This window comes from Phyllosticta citribraziliensis (assembly GCF_038025025.1).
Source record: "Phyllosticta citribraziliensis strain CPC 17464 chromosome Unknown J3D65scaffold_7, whole genome shotgun sequence".
Classification (NCBI taxonomy): domain Eukaryota; kingdom Fungi; phylum Ascomycota; class Dothideomycetes; order Botryosphaeriales; family Phyllostictaceae; genus Phyllosticta; species Phyllosticta citribraziliensis.
Window position 1 is genome coordinate 889,510 of NW_027117344.1, and position 15,255 is coordinate 904,764.

Sequence of the window (15,255 nt, forward strand, 5' to 3'; positions counted from 1 at the left end):
TGTGCATTGAGAGCTTTTGCCCCCTTTCGGACCATTGACGGCAAGCTACGTATAGATGCAGCAGCAGCAGCAGCAGCAGCAGCAGCAACAAGGGTGAAAAGGCCACTCCGACATCACAACCCATCTGCTCGGGTTACAGCCGAGGTGGACAATATTAGGGAGACGTGCGTAAGCTCTCATTCGAGCTGGCAGATCGACACTCGTCTCGCTGTCTTTGACCGTTACCATCCTAATCAAGAAGACGCTTGATTCCCTTCCCCTCATCCTTGACCTGGCTGCCATGCACCACCGCTCAACCGCCAGTACCCGCTGCCCACCACCACCACCACCACCACCACCACCACCACCATGACGGCTACATGCTTTCCTAGTGCCCTGCTTCCCCACACGTTTAGAACTTCCTCTTCTTCGATGGTCTCGCGTTCTTCGCCCTCTTCCTCTCCTCCAGCGCCCGCGACTTGCGCACATCGTCCACGCCCTTGAGCTCGCTCTTGGCCCCCACGCCGTCCCTGAACCGCCCGACGCGCTTCTCCTTGGCCTCGTTGACCCTCTTCTTGCGCTCCTGGTAGTCGTCGCGGTACCTGTCCGCCTCCTTGGGCGCCTTGACCATCTTGTGCTTGAACCGCCTTCCACCAGCGCCCGCATCGCCAGCTCCTGGGAACGACGACGAAGACTCCAATTCGCCCGAGCGCTGCATGCGCCCGACCTTGTTCGTCTTCTTCCACGCCTCGAAGCGCCCCGAGCGGAAACTGGCCGGAATCTTTTGCCCGCTCTCGCCAACAATCATCTTGGCGCCCTTGCTGCCGTCCTCGTCGTTGGCCCGCGCAACGTACTTTCTGCCCTTCTTGTCCCATCGCATTCCGCGCGGCCGGCTCGCCTCGCCGAACCCGCGCGCTTCGTCGTTCCCCAGGTCCATGGCCGCGCCTCGTGCTTCTTCTACAAACCCGCCTCCTCCTCTGCCCCCTGACTTGTCGGCTCCTCCGCTGTGAACTCCGTATCCACGCGACTCTGCCAGATTGAGCGTCTTGGGCGTGTACGACATGAAGTGCTCCGGGTCCTGCCATGCGGCCGCCGACACGGTCTTTTTCTTGTCAGACTGCGGGTTGGAAAAGGTGATTTCCAGCTCGTCTTCTGACGCCGATGCCATGTCGACATCGACGTCTGCGTTGCCAAAGACATCGTCCATGTCGTCTCCGCTGTCGTCTTCTCCGTCCTCGTCGTTGCCCTTTTTGCCCAGTGACATGCCGTGTGCTTTCGCAGCCGCCGCGTCGGCAGCCTGCTGGCGTCGTCGCGGTTCAATCTTTGCTCGCCTTTGGCGCATGACTTCGGCCGCTTCTTCGGCCTGGCCCCTTTTGCCAATTTCAAAAATTGTTTCGGTGGGCCGGAAGCCACTGATGCGAGCAAGCATCTTTTCCCTCTCCACCTCTGCCTTGTCCATCTCGTCGTTGAACAACATGTTGAGCTCCGCGACTGCCTCGGATGATGCAAGCTCCTTGGCCCGTTTGGCGCTCTCGCTCGATGCCGAGTTGCGCGTGCGCATGTAGAGCTTCTCACCCTTTGCCGCGACGACGCGAAGGTTTGCCAGGTCAGCGTCCTCGTCGAGCAGCTTGTTCACCCATTCGCAGCCCTGCGACAGCTTGTTGCGGACGAAGCCTCCGACTACGACGTCGTTGGCAAAGCTTACGGGTTCATCCGTCCGACCCACGACCAGCTTGCGGCTCAGGAACAGCTGCAGGTCGATGAGGTACGGCAGGTCCGAGTTGCTAACCAGGCTGTAGGACCAACCCTTGCGGCCTGCACGCGCCGTGCGGCCGACGCGATGCACGAAGATTTTAGGTTGCGCCGGAAAATCATAGTTGATGACATTGGCGAGCATGGGCATGTCGATACCACGTGCAGCTACGTCGGTGACAACGAGAATGTTTGTCAAACCGGCACGGAACTCGTTGACTTGGATTTTTCGCGCAGTTTGGTCAAGCGAACCATAGACGTGTGAAACGGCATAGCCAGAGGCGCGCAGCAGCTGCGTGAGGTACTCAACATGGTGTTTGGTGGCGGCGAAAATGATCGTCGAGTGCTCGGTGGGCGAGTCGGTAGCGCTGGGGGCGTCGGATTCGCGCTTGCGCTTCTTGCTTTTTGAATCGCTCTTCTTTTCCCTTGACTTTTTGGTGGCTTCTGTCTCGCCCAGCGGGATCTTGATCACGTCGGACAGAATGTGAATCAGTGCTCCTTCTTTCTCCGCACTCTTGACCATGAAATAAGCGCTCTCAAGATCAGGAGAAACCTTGCTCTCTGCGTCCAGGCGGACGAGTTTAGGCTCCTGCAGACCGGCTCTCGCAAATTCAACCAGAGACTTGGGAAGTGTGGCGGAAAACAAGAGTGTCTGTCTGCTGGCTGGGAGCGCGTGCAGAATCTCAGCTAGTTGCGTTGCGAAACCCATTTCGAAGAGGCGATCTGCTTCGTCGAAAACGATGTACTGGATCGACGAAAGATCCAAATCCATCTCCACCTTCAAGTGCAGGAAACGACCAGGAGTTGCGATGATGATGTCTGGGTTAGTTGCCATGGAAGAGAACTGGTCCTCGAGACTGTCACCGCCGACGAGGAGGATTGTTCTCAAATCTGTGCCACGTCCTAGCTCTTTCACGACCTTTAAGGTCTGGAGCGCCAATTCGCGAGACGGCGACATGACGATTGCTCTCGCGCCAACCTTTGCGCTGTGTTTCTTCAACTTCTCGATCATTGGAACGACGAAAGCGGCCGTCTTTCCCGAACCAGTTCTGGCCATGCCCACAACGTCCTGGCCTTCCAACAGCAGGGGGATAGTCTTTCTCTGAATCGGAGTTGGGACCGAAAATCCTTTCCTTGTGATGGCCTTCAGCAAGTTGGCATTCAGGCCCATGGCCTGGAATCCACCACCTTTCTTCACCGTTCTGCCTTTGAGATTCGAAGACTTGCGGTTCGCCGCCGCCATCTGGTCTGCGATAAACGCCTCATCGTCGCTATTATCTTCGCCAGCGCCACCGCCACCCAAGTTCAATTCTGCTTCGATGTCGGCGAGGTCGTCTTTGCTTGGCTTCTTCTTCCTCCGAGGGGCGGTGTCTTCGAATTCCCCATCGCTCACGTCGCCAACTAGGTTTTTCGAAATGTCGAACTCGTTTTCGGACAGCGCCGGAGAAGCATCGCGGTGCGGCATCTTATGGTCGGTTTTCGAAGGGTTTGAGGGCCGGCTGTGCTGCGCGGCAGTGTGGTGTGTAAAGTCGCAGCGCCTGGCAAAATAATTCTGGACAGGGTAGGGCAGCCCGAAATCTTGGCGAGCTAGCGACTCATGGCACTATCGATAAGAGGTTGCTGCCTAAGGAACAAAGTGTAATTTGCAGGGAGTCGCGTTCACCAGCCGCGGGCGCGTTTGCGCGTCGGCGAGGTTCGTGTTGACTCCATCCCACCCACCCGCTCTACAACTTCATCGCCACCGATCGCAATGGGTATGCATATACTGCATCCTTTTTGAACTGCCATGACGACACTGCTAATGTCCTTCACTTTCAGACTACGGAAACAACTACGGCAACAACTACTCGACGACCTCGTACGGCGCTCAAGGCGGTGCCGATGGTGGAGGCTTCTTCCCAGGTGGTGGCAGTCAAGGAAGTCCTGGAAGCGCGTCCAAGGTAGAATATCTTGCACTCCGCGTGTTGACATGACTGACAATCTGCAGGGCTATGCAAAGGACACCCTCAGACCAGTCACGATCAAGCAACTCAACGAGGCACACAACACTCACGAATCCGAGTTCACCATCGACGGCCAAGACATATCGCAGGTAGAGGCACACACGATAGAACACTCCGAGAGCCCGGACTGAGTCTGTACAGATTACCTTCGTCGGACAGATCCGCAACATCTCGCAACAAAGCACAAACATAACATACAAGTTCGACGACGGCACCGGCACGGTTGAGGTCAAGCAGTGGATCGACTCGGAAGCCGAGAACCCACTTGAGTCGGGCGACACTAAGCTTACAGAAAACGCATACGCTCGCGTGTTTGGCAAGCTGAAAATTTACGGCACCAAGCGCCACGTCGGTGGCCACATTGTTCGCCCCCTCTCCGATTACAACGAAGTCCAGTATCACCTGCTGGAAGCGACAGCCGTCCATCTCTCTCTTACGAGAAGTCCGCCTGGAGGCGAGGCAAAGTCTGCACACAATGCCAACGGCAATGCGGGCGTTGACCACCCTATGGGCGGATACGATGCGGGCAGTCACCCTGCTAACCATTCCGGCCTCAGCAGGGACGCACAGAAGGTGTTGGAGGTTATGCGGACAGCGCCACAGGGCAACGAGGGCTTGCACATGCAGGATATTTCTTTGCAGGCCCACATGGACATGATGGACCTTGCGAAGGCGGGTGACGAACTGCTGGGGGCTGGACTCATCTACACGACCGTCGACGACACGACCTGGGCGATGCTTGATGGTATTCATTGAAGTTTGATCTATGTTTCCACGAGGATCGAGGAGGAAGTGCGTCTGTAGTTGCTCACATGGCATGGGTACGTCGAAAATGGCTTGGGGAAAATCGTTAATTCATGGAGCTTACGAGGTCGCAGCTCATTTGTTCGCTTTTGCGTTGGTGGATAGAAACAATATGCAGGCTGCAACAATGGCTATTGCCACAACGGTGAAGACCTGTTTCGATAATGAGTCACAAGGGATACATACAACTTTGAGGGAAAATCTTACGGTTTGAGTCTTCCATCCCGATTGCACCAGGGCGCGTCTCGTACTGTATCGAGTTACAGTGTGTATATAATTCGCCATTCCTGACGCAAGACACGCCAGGGACAACAGCCAAAATATGATTCCAAATGGCAGCGCCATCCGCTTCTCTGAAAGGTGTGTCAGTAAGGAACCCCAAGCTTCAGATTCGCCCTTGCAAAGGGAAGGGATATGTGAAATCCTGCTTCACTCACGTGACATACCAAAATCAGACGGCTCATTTTTAACGTGGAAACTGATGACTATGGCGACCGAAACGATTGCCATGTATATAGAGAGGCGGAGCCATGAGAGGAATGCTTGATGTGCACGTCAGACTCGAGCCAGGAAAAGATGAGTTGCAGCCATACTCCGTTCGTTCGCACAATGGTCTCTGGCGTCCGAGGTGTTGTTTGCAAACAGAAGAGGTCCAAGTAACGGGCGCTCTGTGAAGACGAATCGATCGTAGTTGTTATCTCTTGGACATGTCCGTCAAATTAGCCAGCTTGCTCCAAACACTGCAGCGTGCCACGCACTGGTTGATGATGACGGGCGTTGTTGGCAAAACGTGGTAAAATGGATTGTACGCCTCGTGCAACAGATCTTCATCTGTGTACTGGACGGTTGTCATCTCCAAGAAAGACACTGGCCTCAATGATGCGGAATCGAGGTCAGTTGGCAGAACGCAAGTGGCCTGCTTGATGATGGTGACAACAGATGGTGCAGACCGAAAATGGAACGCTGTAAAGTATATCATTTGTGATTGGCTAGAAATAGCGCGCTTGCCGGAAAATCAGGTATTGTGTTACTATACGGGCTAGCGCCTGAGGCCCAAGCGCGTACAGGTCCTCAGAGTTTACATCATTGTCCCGTGTTGCATTTCGAACAACAACTCCAACATCTCAAAATGAAACTCTCCGCAGAATCACTTCCAATCTTTGGCGGCAAGCTGTAAGTAATCTGGCGAAGTGGGACGTTTTGGAACAAACTGACTGAATGCTCACAGCGCTTGGAATTCGTCGGACTGGACGTCGAGCGACGATCGCGTCCGGGGCGGACGTTCTATCGTAGGTCACACAGCGCCATCAATCCATTCTGAATTGAGAGTAATTGTGTCGCACTAGTCTCATTTGGGAACCTCTCCTCCATACGATGTTGCCCGGTTTTATGGCAATCTCGACATCAAGACCCTTGGAGGTGCCGGCTTCGCAAGTCAACGCACAGTGGGCGAGGATCAGACTTGGAACCTTGAGGGTTATGACGGAATCCAAATTGAAGTAGTCAACAACGCGGATACCGATGGTAAAGACATGTCTGACCCAGTCCAGCTGCACCTTTACTGATCTTGAGCATTAGACAAGAAATACACGTTCAACATCAAGAACCAACTCCTTCCTCGGGACCCAGATACTGGACGGGAGCAATCGACTATCTCATACGAGTTTGACTTTGATTTCACGGACAGCAGTGTCGGACGCAACCAGACAATCGCGCTTTTCATCCCCTGGAACGAATTTCGGGCTACCTACAGGGGCCGCGAGGACCGCAACGCGCCGAAGATTGATTTGAAAAACATCAAGAGATTCGGAATAATGATTAGGAGGTAGGTGAAAAACCATTCTGATCAATTTGCGCACTACATTTCCATATTAATCTGAGGCACAGCTTCTTCGGTGGACAAGAGGGTGACTTTTCTCTCCTCTTGAAATCTATTGCGGCAGTCAAAGTGAAGCACGAAGATCGTCCGAGTACAAACTCGGGATCTGACTACGCACAGGAGAGGTCACAAGTCGTGGAAATTTCGGGTTCCGATTCCAAAGAGCAAGTGGAGATTCTGACTGCGCAGCCTGCTGGAGATAGCAAGTGCATGAGTCCACCCGACCGTGATCTCGAGAAGCAGGAGGAAGCCCTTTACTGTGGTGACGTCTCGTCAGGAGACAAGGTGCGTGATTCCACAGCCAATTACCTAATTCCTGCTAACCGACTTTCAAAAGAAAACCCCGGGTGGGCAAACTCCGTCCGCCGCCAGAGCCACTCCGTCAACATACAAAATCTTGTACGTCGTCGGCGCCATGATGCTGGCGCTGTGGGTTCTTCACCCGGGCAACTGCAAGTAGGAAATGCTCGTGCCCGCCAACGCCTCGACTCGTGCTTGTGCTCCTTCTTGCTTACTTTCAGGCCCTCGTGGGATCGACGTTGCAGGACAGGGGAAGCTTGCACATGGCGAAGTGTTCCAATGAGAAGGGAAAAAGCAGTTTGCATGCTGCACACTGCAGTGGCGCTCGGAGCGTATCAAAAGAAAAACAGCGGTTCGCTTCGCTTGCAGAATCCTTCGGGAAGAAGCAAGTCTGGCGAATTTGTAAGTGGAAAGTAATCACTCCTTTAGCTAATCGGAATTTTCGAATGGGAAGTTGTCCTACATGTTGCGCTCTAGTCTGACGCTGCCCCAAGCCCTTCAGTTTGACGCTGCCGATGCTAACCGTCACTGATGCTCCTCAAGCCACGTCTGGTGATCCTCACGCTCGAAATCTTGGGGACAAAAGCATCCTAGGAGCTGGATGGCGCAAATCCAACGCCTTGGTGGCTGCTGGGAAATCCCATTCAACTTCCACTTGGCCGAGCCCATGCCACCCACACCCGAGAGTCTTGGACATAGCAATTTTCAGGTCTTTGGCAGACGGAAGGCTGGAGTTTCGGCCAGGAAAGAGCCGCCGGCGATGGCTGAGACAGGGGGGTCCAGATGACTTGTACAAGGCGGTCACGAGAGGTCTCTCGTCAATCAACCTCAGTAGTCCATCCGGCAACATGCATTGCCGGGTTTTAGGGAAATTCGAGATGCTGCAATCTCGGCTTTCCCAGGCAGTGATCCCAAGGAGCGGTGACAACGAGCGACACAGGCAAGAGGGCTCGAATCGGAATGCGTAACAGCCCAAGCACCACACCCGAGAGTGTGTGTCCAGGCATAATCGCCAAGCCCATCCGGCGAGACTCTCGCAGAGGAGGTGCGCTAGCAGTGCCACGTCCCGTATCAGCGGAGTTGTTCATCGACGCCAGAGACCGGGTCACTGGAAAAGATCTGACCCAGGACTTGTTCGGAAACAATAGGTCTGTTGGTTATGGACCGGAGATGGCCGATTGCCGACGGCGCGGCGTGTCCGTCTTCGTATCTTGGGCATACTGGCAGGATACCCAACTTTGCCCCTGAACAACCAAAGGTGTACCAGATACCGGACTCCTCCACTGACCCGCAAGCCTCCAACACAGGAGGCTGCCGTGCACACCAAATGGGGCCCACCATCACAACCAAGGCACTTCAAGGTCTAGAGGGTGGCCACTTATCCCAGCTTGTTGGAATTACTTGCCCGAACGGGTAAGGTGAAGCGTGCGAGACGCCTCAACCGCACCTGGAAAGTCAGACAGCACACCCTCAACGTCTACCACTGACCCCAGACTGCTCCAAGCGAGCACCACCAAGATTCATCCTCTTACGAATACACCCCAGCTGTGCGCAAGTCCTTTCTTCTGCCTCTGCAGACCCCGTCCAGCTGGCGCCCAGCTCTAGGCGCCAGAGTCATCAAAACCCCTCATTTGTCCGTGTAGCCCTGAGGAAAGGGAAGCCTGATGACCAACGGAATCCCACACTTGCTTTTGAACTTTACATCTGTGATACCCACCAAAACACCCTGGAGTGTGGTTCTCATGCCCGTCGCGGGCTTTTTGGAGGATCCAGGCAGGCGCAGGCGACGTGAGGCCAACAGGACAAAAGTCCACACCATCGGTTCGCGTGCAGTCGTATATGCAGTGAGAGCCTCAAAAACCCATGCACCAGCTCACCGGTAGTCCCATACCTGTGACGCCGGAGCTGGTCTGTCCTGGTTTTACTGCAGCGTGGTGTGGTGCAGAGCGGAGGAAGGGAGCAGTAAACTTTCGCTTATTTCCGGGGAACTCGTGTCTGCCTGCTCTGAGAGATCCTTCTTTGAATTGTGTCGATGGTTTGGAGTGGTTCTTCTGTTGGAATCTGATCCAGTGCCGGTCGTTGTCGGTTTCGATCTCACCTGTACACGTTCTTTGATGCCAAACCGTCATTAGATTGCAGAGAGAGCAGAGATGTCAAGTTTCAAATGCAGGGTGTGTTAACGAGGTGAATTCTATCGGGCTTTGGAATGAGCGAAAGTCCCGATCCGAATCCGAGTAGGTTTTCGGTGCGCAAATTGCCGCAATGATGGTCGTGCGCGGCAAAAAGCCTGAGTTGAGGTTAAATGAGATCAGACGGCAACTACCCAGCGCTGCTAAATGGTGGGGTTAAGTTTAGGTTAAATGCAGGATGAGAAATCCCCCCAAGTCAAGAAATTTGGGCCGCGCAACGAATCACAACGTCGATGCGTGAACGTTCCAAATGATGGGGACAAAGACGCGATATTGATTCCGGATGGGGAAACGATACAATTTCGATTATACATTTGGCGTCAACTGCAGGCTGAAACTCGCAATGCTCGCCAGTCAACCTATCAACCGCCGGTGTTCTGTGTCGGTGGTTTCTCTGCATCAAACATCAGTGAAAGGCTTCTCTATGCAAACCGTAGCGGTACTCACCCGACAGCCTCGTACGCAGAGAAGTTTCGAGGAGCCTTCCTTGCTCGCCCGAACACTTGACGAAGTCAGCAGATGTTTCCTTGGCATTAACAATCACTTTCAACATACCCAAACAAACCAGAGCGAATCGCCAAAAGTGTCGGTCGTGATGAAGTCTTCTTTGCCCTGTTTCGCTTGACCGATTTGGGCTTCAGAGTCCAGGCTGGGCTTGAGAACCTTCTGGTCCTTGACGTTCGGGTCGGGGGTCCAACCAATTCTGTCGAATTCGGCGGGGATCAAGCCAGGTTTATACGTCGCCTTGCCCGCAGGCTTCTGGCCCTTTGGAAACAACTCGATCTGGACTTCGGGAGGAGCATACGTCTGGCCTCTTTTGGGGGAGACAACGTAGCTGCCATCGAAGGGTGCTTTGAGAGTGTACAACACTTCGCCTGATGGCAACTGTTGGCCCACGATGTCAGGCTGGTTCTGGTCGACAACTCCCTTGGCGTCTTTTTTCGTATTGTCTCTGAGCCTAACTTCGAGCGGATTGGCTTGGTCGCATCCTGATGGTGTATGTTCAGCAAAATTGTTCTCCATCGTCCATCAAGAGTGGGACAAGGAATACGTACGTGATGTGTCCGACCAAACATAGAAGGTCTCTTCCTCCGGACCGCCGCTCGCGATCTGGACAGGGGAAGCAGCTGCCCCTGCGAACAACGTGGCAAACGCAAGCAGCGCTGTTGTTGCTTTCAGTACCATTATGTCAACTGAATAGACGGTTGCTCGACAATTATCGCGCAAGATCTTTGTAGTCAGTAATGAGGGGGGAAAGTCAAGTTCTTAAGTTGAACCCATGCAGACATTATACGGCATACAGCACGTGCCCCCATAGCCAAGATTAAGGATAATACGGCGTGTAAGGCAATGCCTCTCATTTGGCTCTTGGCAGCCGTTTAATAACATGAGTAACTGAGCCACCACAACTCTGGATAAAAAGGTCGAGGGAGTCCCACCGCCAGTTATTTGTCCAAGAGCCGTTTCGGACGGTCAGCTCTTCGATCTGGACAGCTCAAACTGACTGCGGCGCAGAGATCCGACGATTGAGTACAGTTGGTTGGATGTTGAAGGAGGCGCTCGTGTTCACGATTCGCGAGAGCTTTCGGCCTAGCGAATGAATACCACCAATGGGAAAGGTCGGCGACCGTGGCTGGTGGGTGCTGGGGGTAACCAGCTCTCCGGCCGTCACTGCCCAGATACCCAAGTCGGGAGCTCCGGGAGTGCTAGCAGGGTTGGATCCGCGAAGCTCCAGCGACGAACGGGTATATGTCATTCAGGCAGACGACCTCCAACTTTGTACAGTGAACTCAAGAGCATAATTGGCCAAAGGGGCAACGGCAGGCTTACCCGCGGTTGCTTAGCAGAAATTTGTCTCTTTGCTTGCAGCCTTCGACTGGCCATTGGATGCGAAGCCTGGCTCGTGAAGTTAAATGTACGATGCTTCGGCCTAACCTTGTGTTAATTTTAGCCCTGATCCACTACCAGGTGCGTATTCCTGACTCCCTGCTTTTGCTTTGCAGTATGCTGTCAGCTTGGCGCTCAGCTGGGTAGAAATTCCAAGACCCAGGGATGACGAAGCGGCCCTGTGCATGTGGATGAGGATCGGGAGTGCGGCGGCCTTGAAAACTCGTGTTCATAGGTAGAGTACGAATCCCCGGGACTCGCGAGGAAGGGAGAGCCCAAGCGTCAACGTTGGCGAGCAAAATTGATTGGTGAAGAGGAAGTCAGTGCTGCAAAGAGTCTCAGGTCTGGTATGCATATCGACCTTTTCAAAGCTTCATAGTAGTTGGCGCAGAGTAAGCATGAAAATCTAGCTTGATCAAAGATAACCTCTTCGGTCCCTTTAAGCTACAGGCCATTAGTTGGAAGCCAACATGGGGCGCGAACACAGTTCTCGCGTACTGCGGACGTTCCCCGAGAGTCATGACGGCCGTGTAGGTCCAGACTGAGATTCAAGCGCGCCAGAAGTAAGTTCTTGGCCAGCACAAGGAAAAGTCAAGATGCATGTTTGACTTGAATCCGCGCGCGCAAGTCCACTGATGCACCGCATCTGATCCATCACCTCACCTTGTTGACGTGAGCTGACCAAGGGCTTCAAAATGATTTCTGAGAAGGTATGAACAAAGAAGGAGATAGCGTGCGACGTGCCTTGAGTACAGTGGGAGAGCAAGATCCATGGATCTACTTTCATTCGGAGGACCCGGCACTCATTACCCCTCTGCCAAACCACTCGCTCACTGTCCCAAATTTATCCCTACTCCTAGACAATGCGTCCAAGAAGATATCATGCCTATCTGCACTTTCCTCTTGTGCTTTCTTGATTGCTCGTATTGTCGCATTTTGCGGAGCACACTTGGGACACTCGACTTTGCTTATGGGGTCCTCAACGTCACGTTCGGAGTCCACGTTCAAGCATCTTTGGTGGAATGAATGGTTGCACATGAAATGTACCGTCGGATGATCAAGTCCGGCACCACAGCTCTGACAGCGGGCTGCGGTAAATGCAAGAGGCTTGGTATTCAACGCGTCGAGCTCGACACGTTTTGCCGCTGTATCTGACGCAAAGGTTGCGATCATTTTCCGGTTCGTGGAGATATCTGCGCGTTCGCGCTCAATTGTTGTGGCCAGGTATCTCTTGATCATGCCCATGGTGGCAACTCCGTTGCTGCTGAGGGTTTGAATGACTTGGAGAGGCGCCATGAGACCGTCCTCATCGATCTTGCGAAGTACGATGTCCAACTCGTCACCCGCTTCCTCGAGAATGTCAGGAGAGGAAGTGAAATATGCCAGTGCAGCGGGGTACAATGAGGGCTCCTCAGGGCCGTATTTGCGGAGCGCTTTGATGGCACCAGATGTATCCTTGGCAGCAGTATACGCGCGGAAAATGTCGGCTCGAAGCCCTTGTTGTTCTCGAACGAGGATAGTACCATCTCTGAAGTTGGTGAGCTCGGAGAGGAGAAGGACGTTTGAACTGTCAATGGAAACAATCTTGCGTTCCACCAATTGCTTGGCCTTATTCTCCCAATCTTGCTTTTCACTGCCCTTTTTGCTGGCCGCTGTATGCAGGTACATCTCAAACAGAGTGGTGTAGAGATCACCCTTATCTTCATCGCTCAAGCCCGGGGAGTCGATGCATGCTTCGAGGAACACGATGAACTCGTCTGGATGGTCCACGAAAGAGGAAAAGGCTGTACGCGGCTTTGGAACATCGTACTCGATGGGAGTCTCGTCATTTGTGGTTTCTATAATTTGAGCTTGACTTGCAGTGGTTTTTTGATCCCCTGCGCCGGGTGATTGAATGCTGCTGGCGTTCATGTAGGGCAGCGGAAGTAGCGCGGCGAGATTTTGGACCGCAGAAGTTGCTATACCGATTCCTCCGGATGAAGCTGGAGCATTTTGGAGAATGACGGCGTCTTTCTTAGGCCGGAAACTTCCCGTGTAGTAATCGATGAAGATCTGTGTTGTATCCCTTGGACAATGTTCGAGCAGGACCGTTGCGTACTTAAGAAAATTCTGGAAAGCTTGCTCAGGTTCAAGCCGCCAAATGTATGCCAAAGCCTCGGCATACTTCTTTGAATCCTCAATCAAGATGTCCACGACGAGCTCGTGCTCGTTGTGTTTTCGAGCCAAGTAAGCAGCTTGGTCGTAATATCCACCTTGGCGGCACATAGAGATTGCAGTATCGAGATCGAATTTCGGGTCTCCGGGTGATTTGATGAAATTCTCGAGTTTCTCTACATCCTTGAGTTTGGCGTAGCAATTCAAGAGCAAGGTCGTATGGTCTGGAGTTGCCCTTTGATGTTCGTGGAGTTCCTCCAGATATTCAATGAGGTTGTGTATGCGTTGAGAGTCGAGAAACTACGAGTTATAAGCATTGGACCAAGAACATGAAGCTTTCGATCGAGTCCTACCTTTCGAATAACCTGAGAGGGCTCGGTATTGTCGATGGCTTTAAGGTACATCTGCATCGCAGTATCGTAGTCACCCTTCTGATAAAGGTGATCACCGTACTTCCTCAAAATGATGTTCATCTGTGCAGGGTCTACTCCGGCTCGTTGTGCCATGTTGATGGCTAGGGGATACAGATTTCGTTGATAGGTCAATTCGAGTCTTTGCTGCAGCGCCTTTTCATGGTACCTGTAGAGCTGAAACATGTCAGCGGTTCGTTTTTTCCCACCGAAAATGTCGGTGTCTTACCTTGCCATCCGACGTGAGGAGAAACAGATCACCCCATTCCACGAAGACGGTCTGCACTTGAGCAGAGAGGGCTTCTTGGTGCGCGATGATGTGCAACTCAGGGTTCAGCAACGTAAAGTTTGAGGTCGAAAAGAAGTCATCGACTTGGCTGCTCCCAAAGGCGCGCATAGTCGGATTTCTCGTGATAGTATTGGCTTTAGGAGGCGATACGACCGCAATGTACTCTTTGTAAGTAGCAATGTTCTTCTTGGGACCTTCGTATGCAAACTGTGGCCCCTTGCCATTCAACCGGTAGGTTGCTATGGCATCGTCACGGGCCACGATAACATCCCCAGTAGTTTTCTCAACAGTCATGCAGCCAATTCCACAACCTTGCTCGTCCAGAGACCGGGCGGGTTGTCCTTGGCCCCTTCCCGATATCACGAGCGTCGAGATTCTGCCGGTGGTGGCAATGTAGAGCGTCGTAATGTTCCCCTCGCTGAAAGCAATCCCGGTGATTGGCTCTTCGGTCTCGAAAACAGTGCGTTGCCGCGCCCCGCGGTCGTGTATCAAGTCACCTCTTACGACCGTGACAGCACCGTTCGCGAAGCCAACGGCGAGTTGAGAGAGGTCTTCCATGGCGGCGAATGCGGAAATCTGCTCCACATCAGTAAAGAGAGTTATTCGGGGTATCGAGACACTGACAGGAAAGGGTTTGCGACCATTGTGAATGGTCAGAGTTGATTGGCATCGGGGAATGCCAGTCTTCTTCTCTAATTTGTCGAGCGCCCACACTTTTAAAGTCGGCTCACTGGGCAAGTCCTCTGCTATCGTGACCAGCAATGGGGTACCCTCGACTTGCTTTATGTGCGTGATGGCGCCAGTTTCGTGGGCCTGGAACGAGCGGACAACCTTGAAGGCACTCGATATGATGCGAACGACGCCATCTGCACTGCCCAGAAAAACATTCTCGGACCCAGAAGCAACAGCGGTTATATTCCCCCTCTATGATACGTCAGGTTGGCCTCTTGCGCATCGACACGGATCGGGGTACCTCGAAGAGCGACGAGCTCTCATCGTCGGGAAGCTGGACTTGAGAGACATCAAAGAACTTGAAAGATTTCCACTGCGACAGTCAGCCCAGAGCCAATCGGAATGATGAGATGCAAAGTAATACCCCTGGAAGCGCCATTTTCACAGCACATAATCTGCTGTAGGAGCTTGTGGATGGTGGCAGCTTTGGTCGTGGGGAGCTTGGTTGCGGTGACATGCAGGCTTGGTCCGAGCTGCTTGAGATCTAATCTTATCTCGGCTGACCTACGGATGTTTTGCCAAGAGGAATGAAGTCCGTGCACGGTAGCGCGACCTGACAGTCTGCCCTGCGCTGTCGACCTGTCCAGCGCCTCGTCGCCCTCGCTCTTCCTCACCACCACCGCTCAAACCATCTCGCCATTAACCGCCACCAACCTTTCGCGACTACAGCTTACCCCAACTCTGCCGCTGTGTTGCTCGCCACTTGTTCCTTGTTGCCGCGTCTTGCACGTCCGCCCAACGCCTGGAACCAGCCGCCGCCCGTCTTCCGGCTTGTCGCGCCTCCTGCATCCCGTTCTTGAGGACAGGTCTTTCCAAAGCCATCTCCCACTGCCAGCTGCTCCTTCTCTACTCTTGCTTGAAGCTTAGCCAGCTTCTG

The 15,255-nt window shown here is 53.4% G+C and overlaps 6 protein-coding genes across 6 annotated transcripts; 2 read left to right on the plus strand and 4 right to left on the minus strand.

The window, feature by feature from the left end:
• Positions 1–314: 314 nt before the first annotated feature.
• J3D65DRAFT_627171 (P-loop containing nucleoside triphosphate hydrolase protein) lies at positions 315–3,282 on the minus strand. Its single transcript, XM_066800516.1, has one exon. It carries the CDS (start codon positions 3,194–3,196, stop codon positions 392–394), a length of 2,805 nt encoding a protein of 934 aa, XP_066654453.1. The 5' UTR covers positions 3,197–3,282; the 3' UTR covers positions 315–391.
• Positions 3,283–3,400: 118 nt separating this feature from the next.
• Positions 3,401–4,945, plus strand: J3D65DRAFT_627175 (replication factor A2). The gene is made up of 4 exons (XM_066800517.1): positions 3,401–3,485; positions 3,550–3,671; positions 3,719–3,823; positions 3,876–4,945. The coding sequence occupies exons 1-4, from the start codon at positions 3,482–3,484 to the stop codon at positions 4,488–4,490; spliced, it is 846 nt and encodes a 281-aa protein (XP_066654454.1). The 5' UTR covers positions 3,401–3,481; the 3' UTR covers positions 4,491–4,945.
• On the minus strand, positions 4,496–5,468 carry J3D65DRAFT_627181 (uncharacterized protein). Its single transcript, XM_066800518.1, has 5 exons — positions 5,297–5,468; positions 5,132–5,238; positions 4,985–5,080; positions 4,746–4,891; positions 4,496–4,691 (listed from the first exon to the last, which is right to left on the minus strand). The coding sequence occupies exons 1-5, from the start codon at positions 5,389–5,391 to the stop codon at positions 4,614–4,616; spliced, it is 522 nt and encodes a 173-aa protein (XP_066654455.1). The 5' UTR covers positions 5,392–5,468; the 3' UTR covers positions 4,496–4,613.
• A 170-nt stretch (positions 5,469–5,638) lies between these two features.
• Positions 5,639–7,202, plus strand: J3D65DRAFT_627183 (complex I intermediate-associated protein 30-domain-containing protein). The gene is made up of 6 exons (XM_066800519.1): positions 5,639–5,711; positions 5,767–5,827; positions 5,885–6,062; positions 6,117–6,363; positions 6,426–6,702; positions 6,755–7,202. Exons 1-6 carry the CDS (start codon positions 5,668–5,670, stop codon positions 6,875–6,877), a joined length of 930 nt encoding a protein of 309 aa, XP_066654456.1. The 5' UTR covers positions 5,639–5,667; the 3' UTR covers positions 6,878–7,202.
• Positions 7,203–9,268: 2,066 nt separating this feature from the next.
• J3D65DRAFT_603807 (uncharacterized protein) lies at positions 9,269–10,091 on the minus strand (the record flags this gene model as incomplete). The annotated part of the gene is made up of 4 exons (XM_066798233.1): positions 9,269–9,300; positions 9,354–9,408; positions 9,462–9,895; positions 9,962–10,091. 4 exons carry the CDS (start codon positions 10,089–10,091, stop codon positions 9,269–9,271), a joined length of 651 nt encoding a protein of 216 aa, XP_066654457.1.
• Positions 10,092–11,130: 1,039 nt separating this feature from the next.
• On the minus strand, positions 11,131–14,825 carry J3D65DRAFT_627190 (uncharacterized protein). The gene is made up of 6 exons (XM_066800520.1): positions 14,743–14,825; positions 14,620–14,691; positions 14,271–14,570; positions 13,587–14,222; positions 13,301–13,534; positions 11,131–13,247 (listed from the first exon to the last, which is right to left on the minus strand). The coding sequence occupies exons 1-6, from the start codon at positions 14,755–14,757 to the stop codon at positions 11,577–11,579; spliced, it is 2,928 nt and encodes a 975-aa protein (XP_066654458.1). The 5' UTR covers positions 14,758–14,825; the 3' UTR covers positions 11,131–11,576.
• Between the last annotated feature and the right edge of the window lie 430 nt (positions 14,826–15,255).

Bases quoted from the DNA above. Each gene is read 5' to 3' on its own strand.
- J3D65DRAFT_627171 (XM_066800516.1), bottom strand. From the start codon at position 3,196: ATGCCGCACCGCGATGCTTCTCCGGCGCTGTCCGAAAACGAGTTCGAC.
- J3D65DRAFT_627175 (XM_066800517.1), top strand. The intron at 3,672-3,718 runs GTAGAATATCTT...GACAATCTGCAG, and splicing joins GTCCTGGAAGCGCGTCCAAG to GGCTATGCAAAGGACACCCT. The intron at 3,824-3,875 runs GTAGAGGCACAC...GAGTCTGTACAG, and splicing joins ACGGCCAAGACATATCGCAG to ATTACCTTCGTCGGACAGAT.
- J3D65DRAFT_627181 (XM_066800518.1), bottom strand. From the start codon at position 5,391: ATGACAACCGTCCAGTACACAGATGAAGATCTGTTGCACGAGGCGTAC. The intron at 5,081-5,131 runs GTATGGCTGCAA...GTGCACATCAAG, and splicing joins CCATTGTGCGAACGAACGGA to CATTCCTCTCATGGCTCCGC. The intron at 4,692-4,745 runs GTAAGATTTTCC...TTATCGAAACAG, and splicing joins CGGGATGGAAGACTCAAACC to GTCTTCACCGTTGTGGCAAT.
- J3D65DRAFT_627183 (XM_066800519.1), top strand. From the start codon at position 5,668: ATGAAACTCTCCGCAGAATCACTTCCAATCTTTGGCGGCAAGCT. The intron at 5,828-5,884 runs GTAGGTCACACA...GTGTCGCACTAG, and splicing joins TCCGGGGCGGACGTTCTATC to TCTCATTTGGGAACCTCTCC. The intron at 6,703-6,754 runs GTGCGTGATTCC...GACTTTCAAAAG, and splicing joins ACGTCTCGTCAGGAGACAAG to AAAACCCCGGGTGGGCAAAC.
- J3D65DRAFT_627190 (XM_066800520.1), bottom strand. The intron at 14,223-14,270 runs GTCAGTGTCTCG...GATGTGGAGCAG, and splicing joins ATGGTCGCAAACCCTTTCCT to ATTTCCGCATTCGCCGCCAT. The intron at 13,248-13,300 runs GTAGGACTCGAT...TATAACTCGTAG, and splicing joins CCTCTCAGGTTATTCGAAAG to TTTCTCGACTCTCAACGCAT.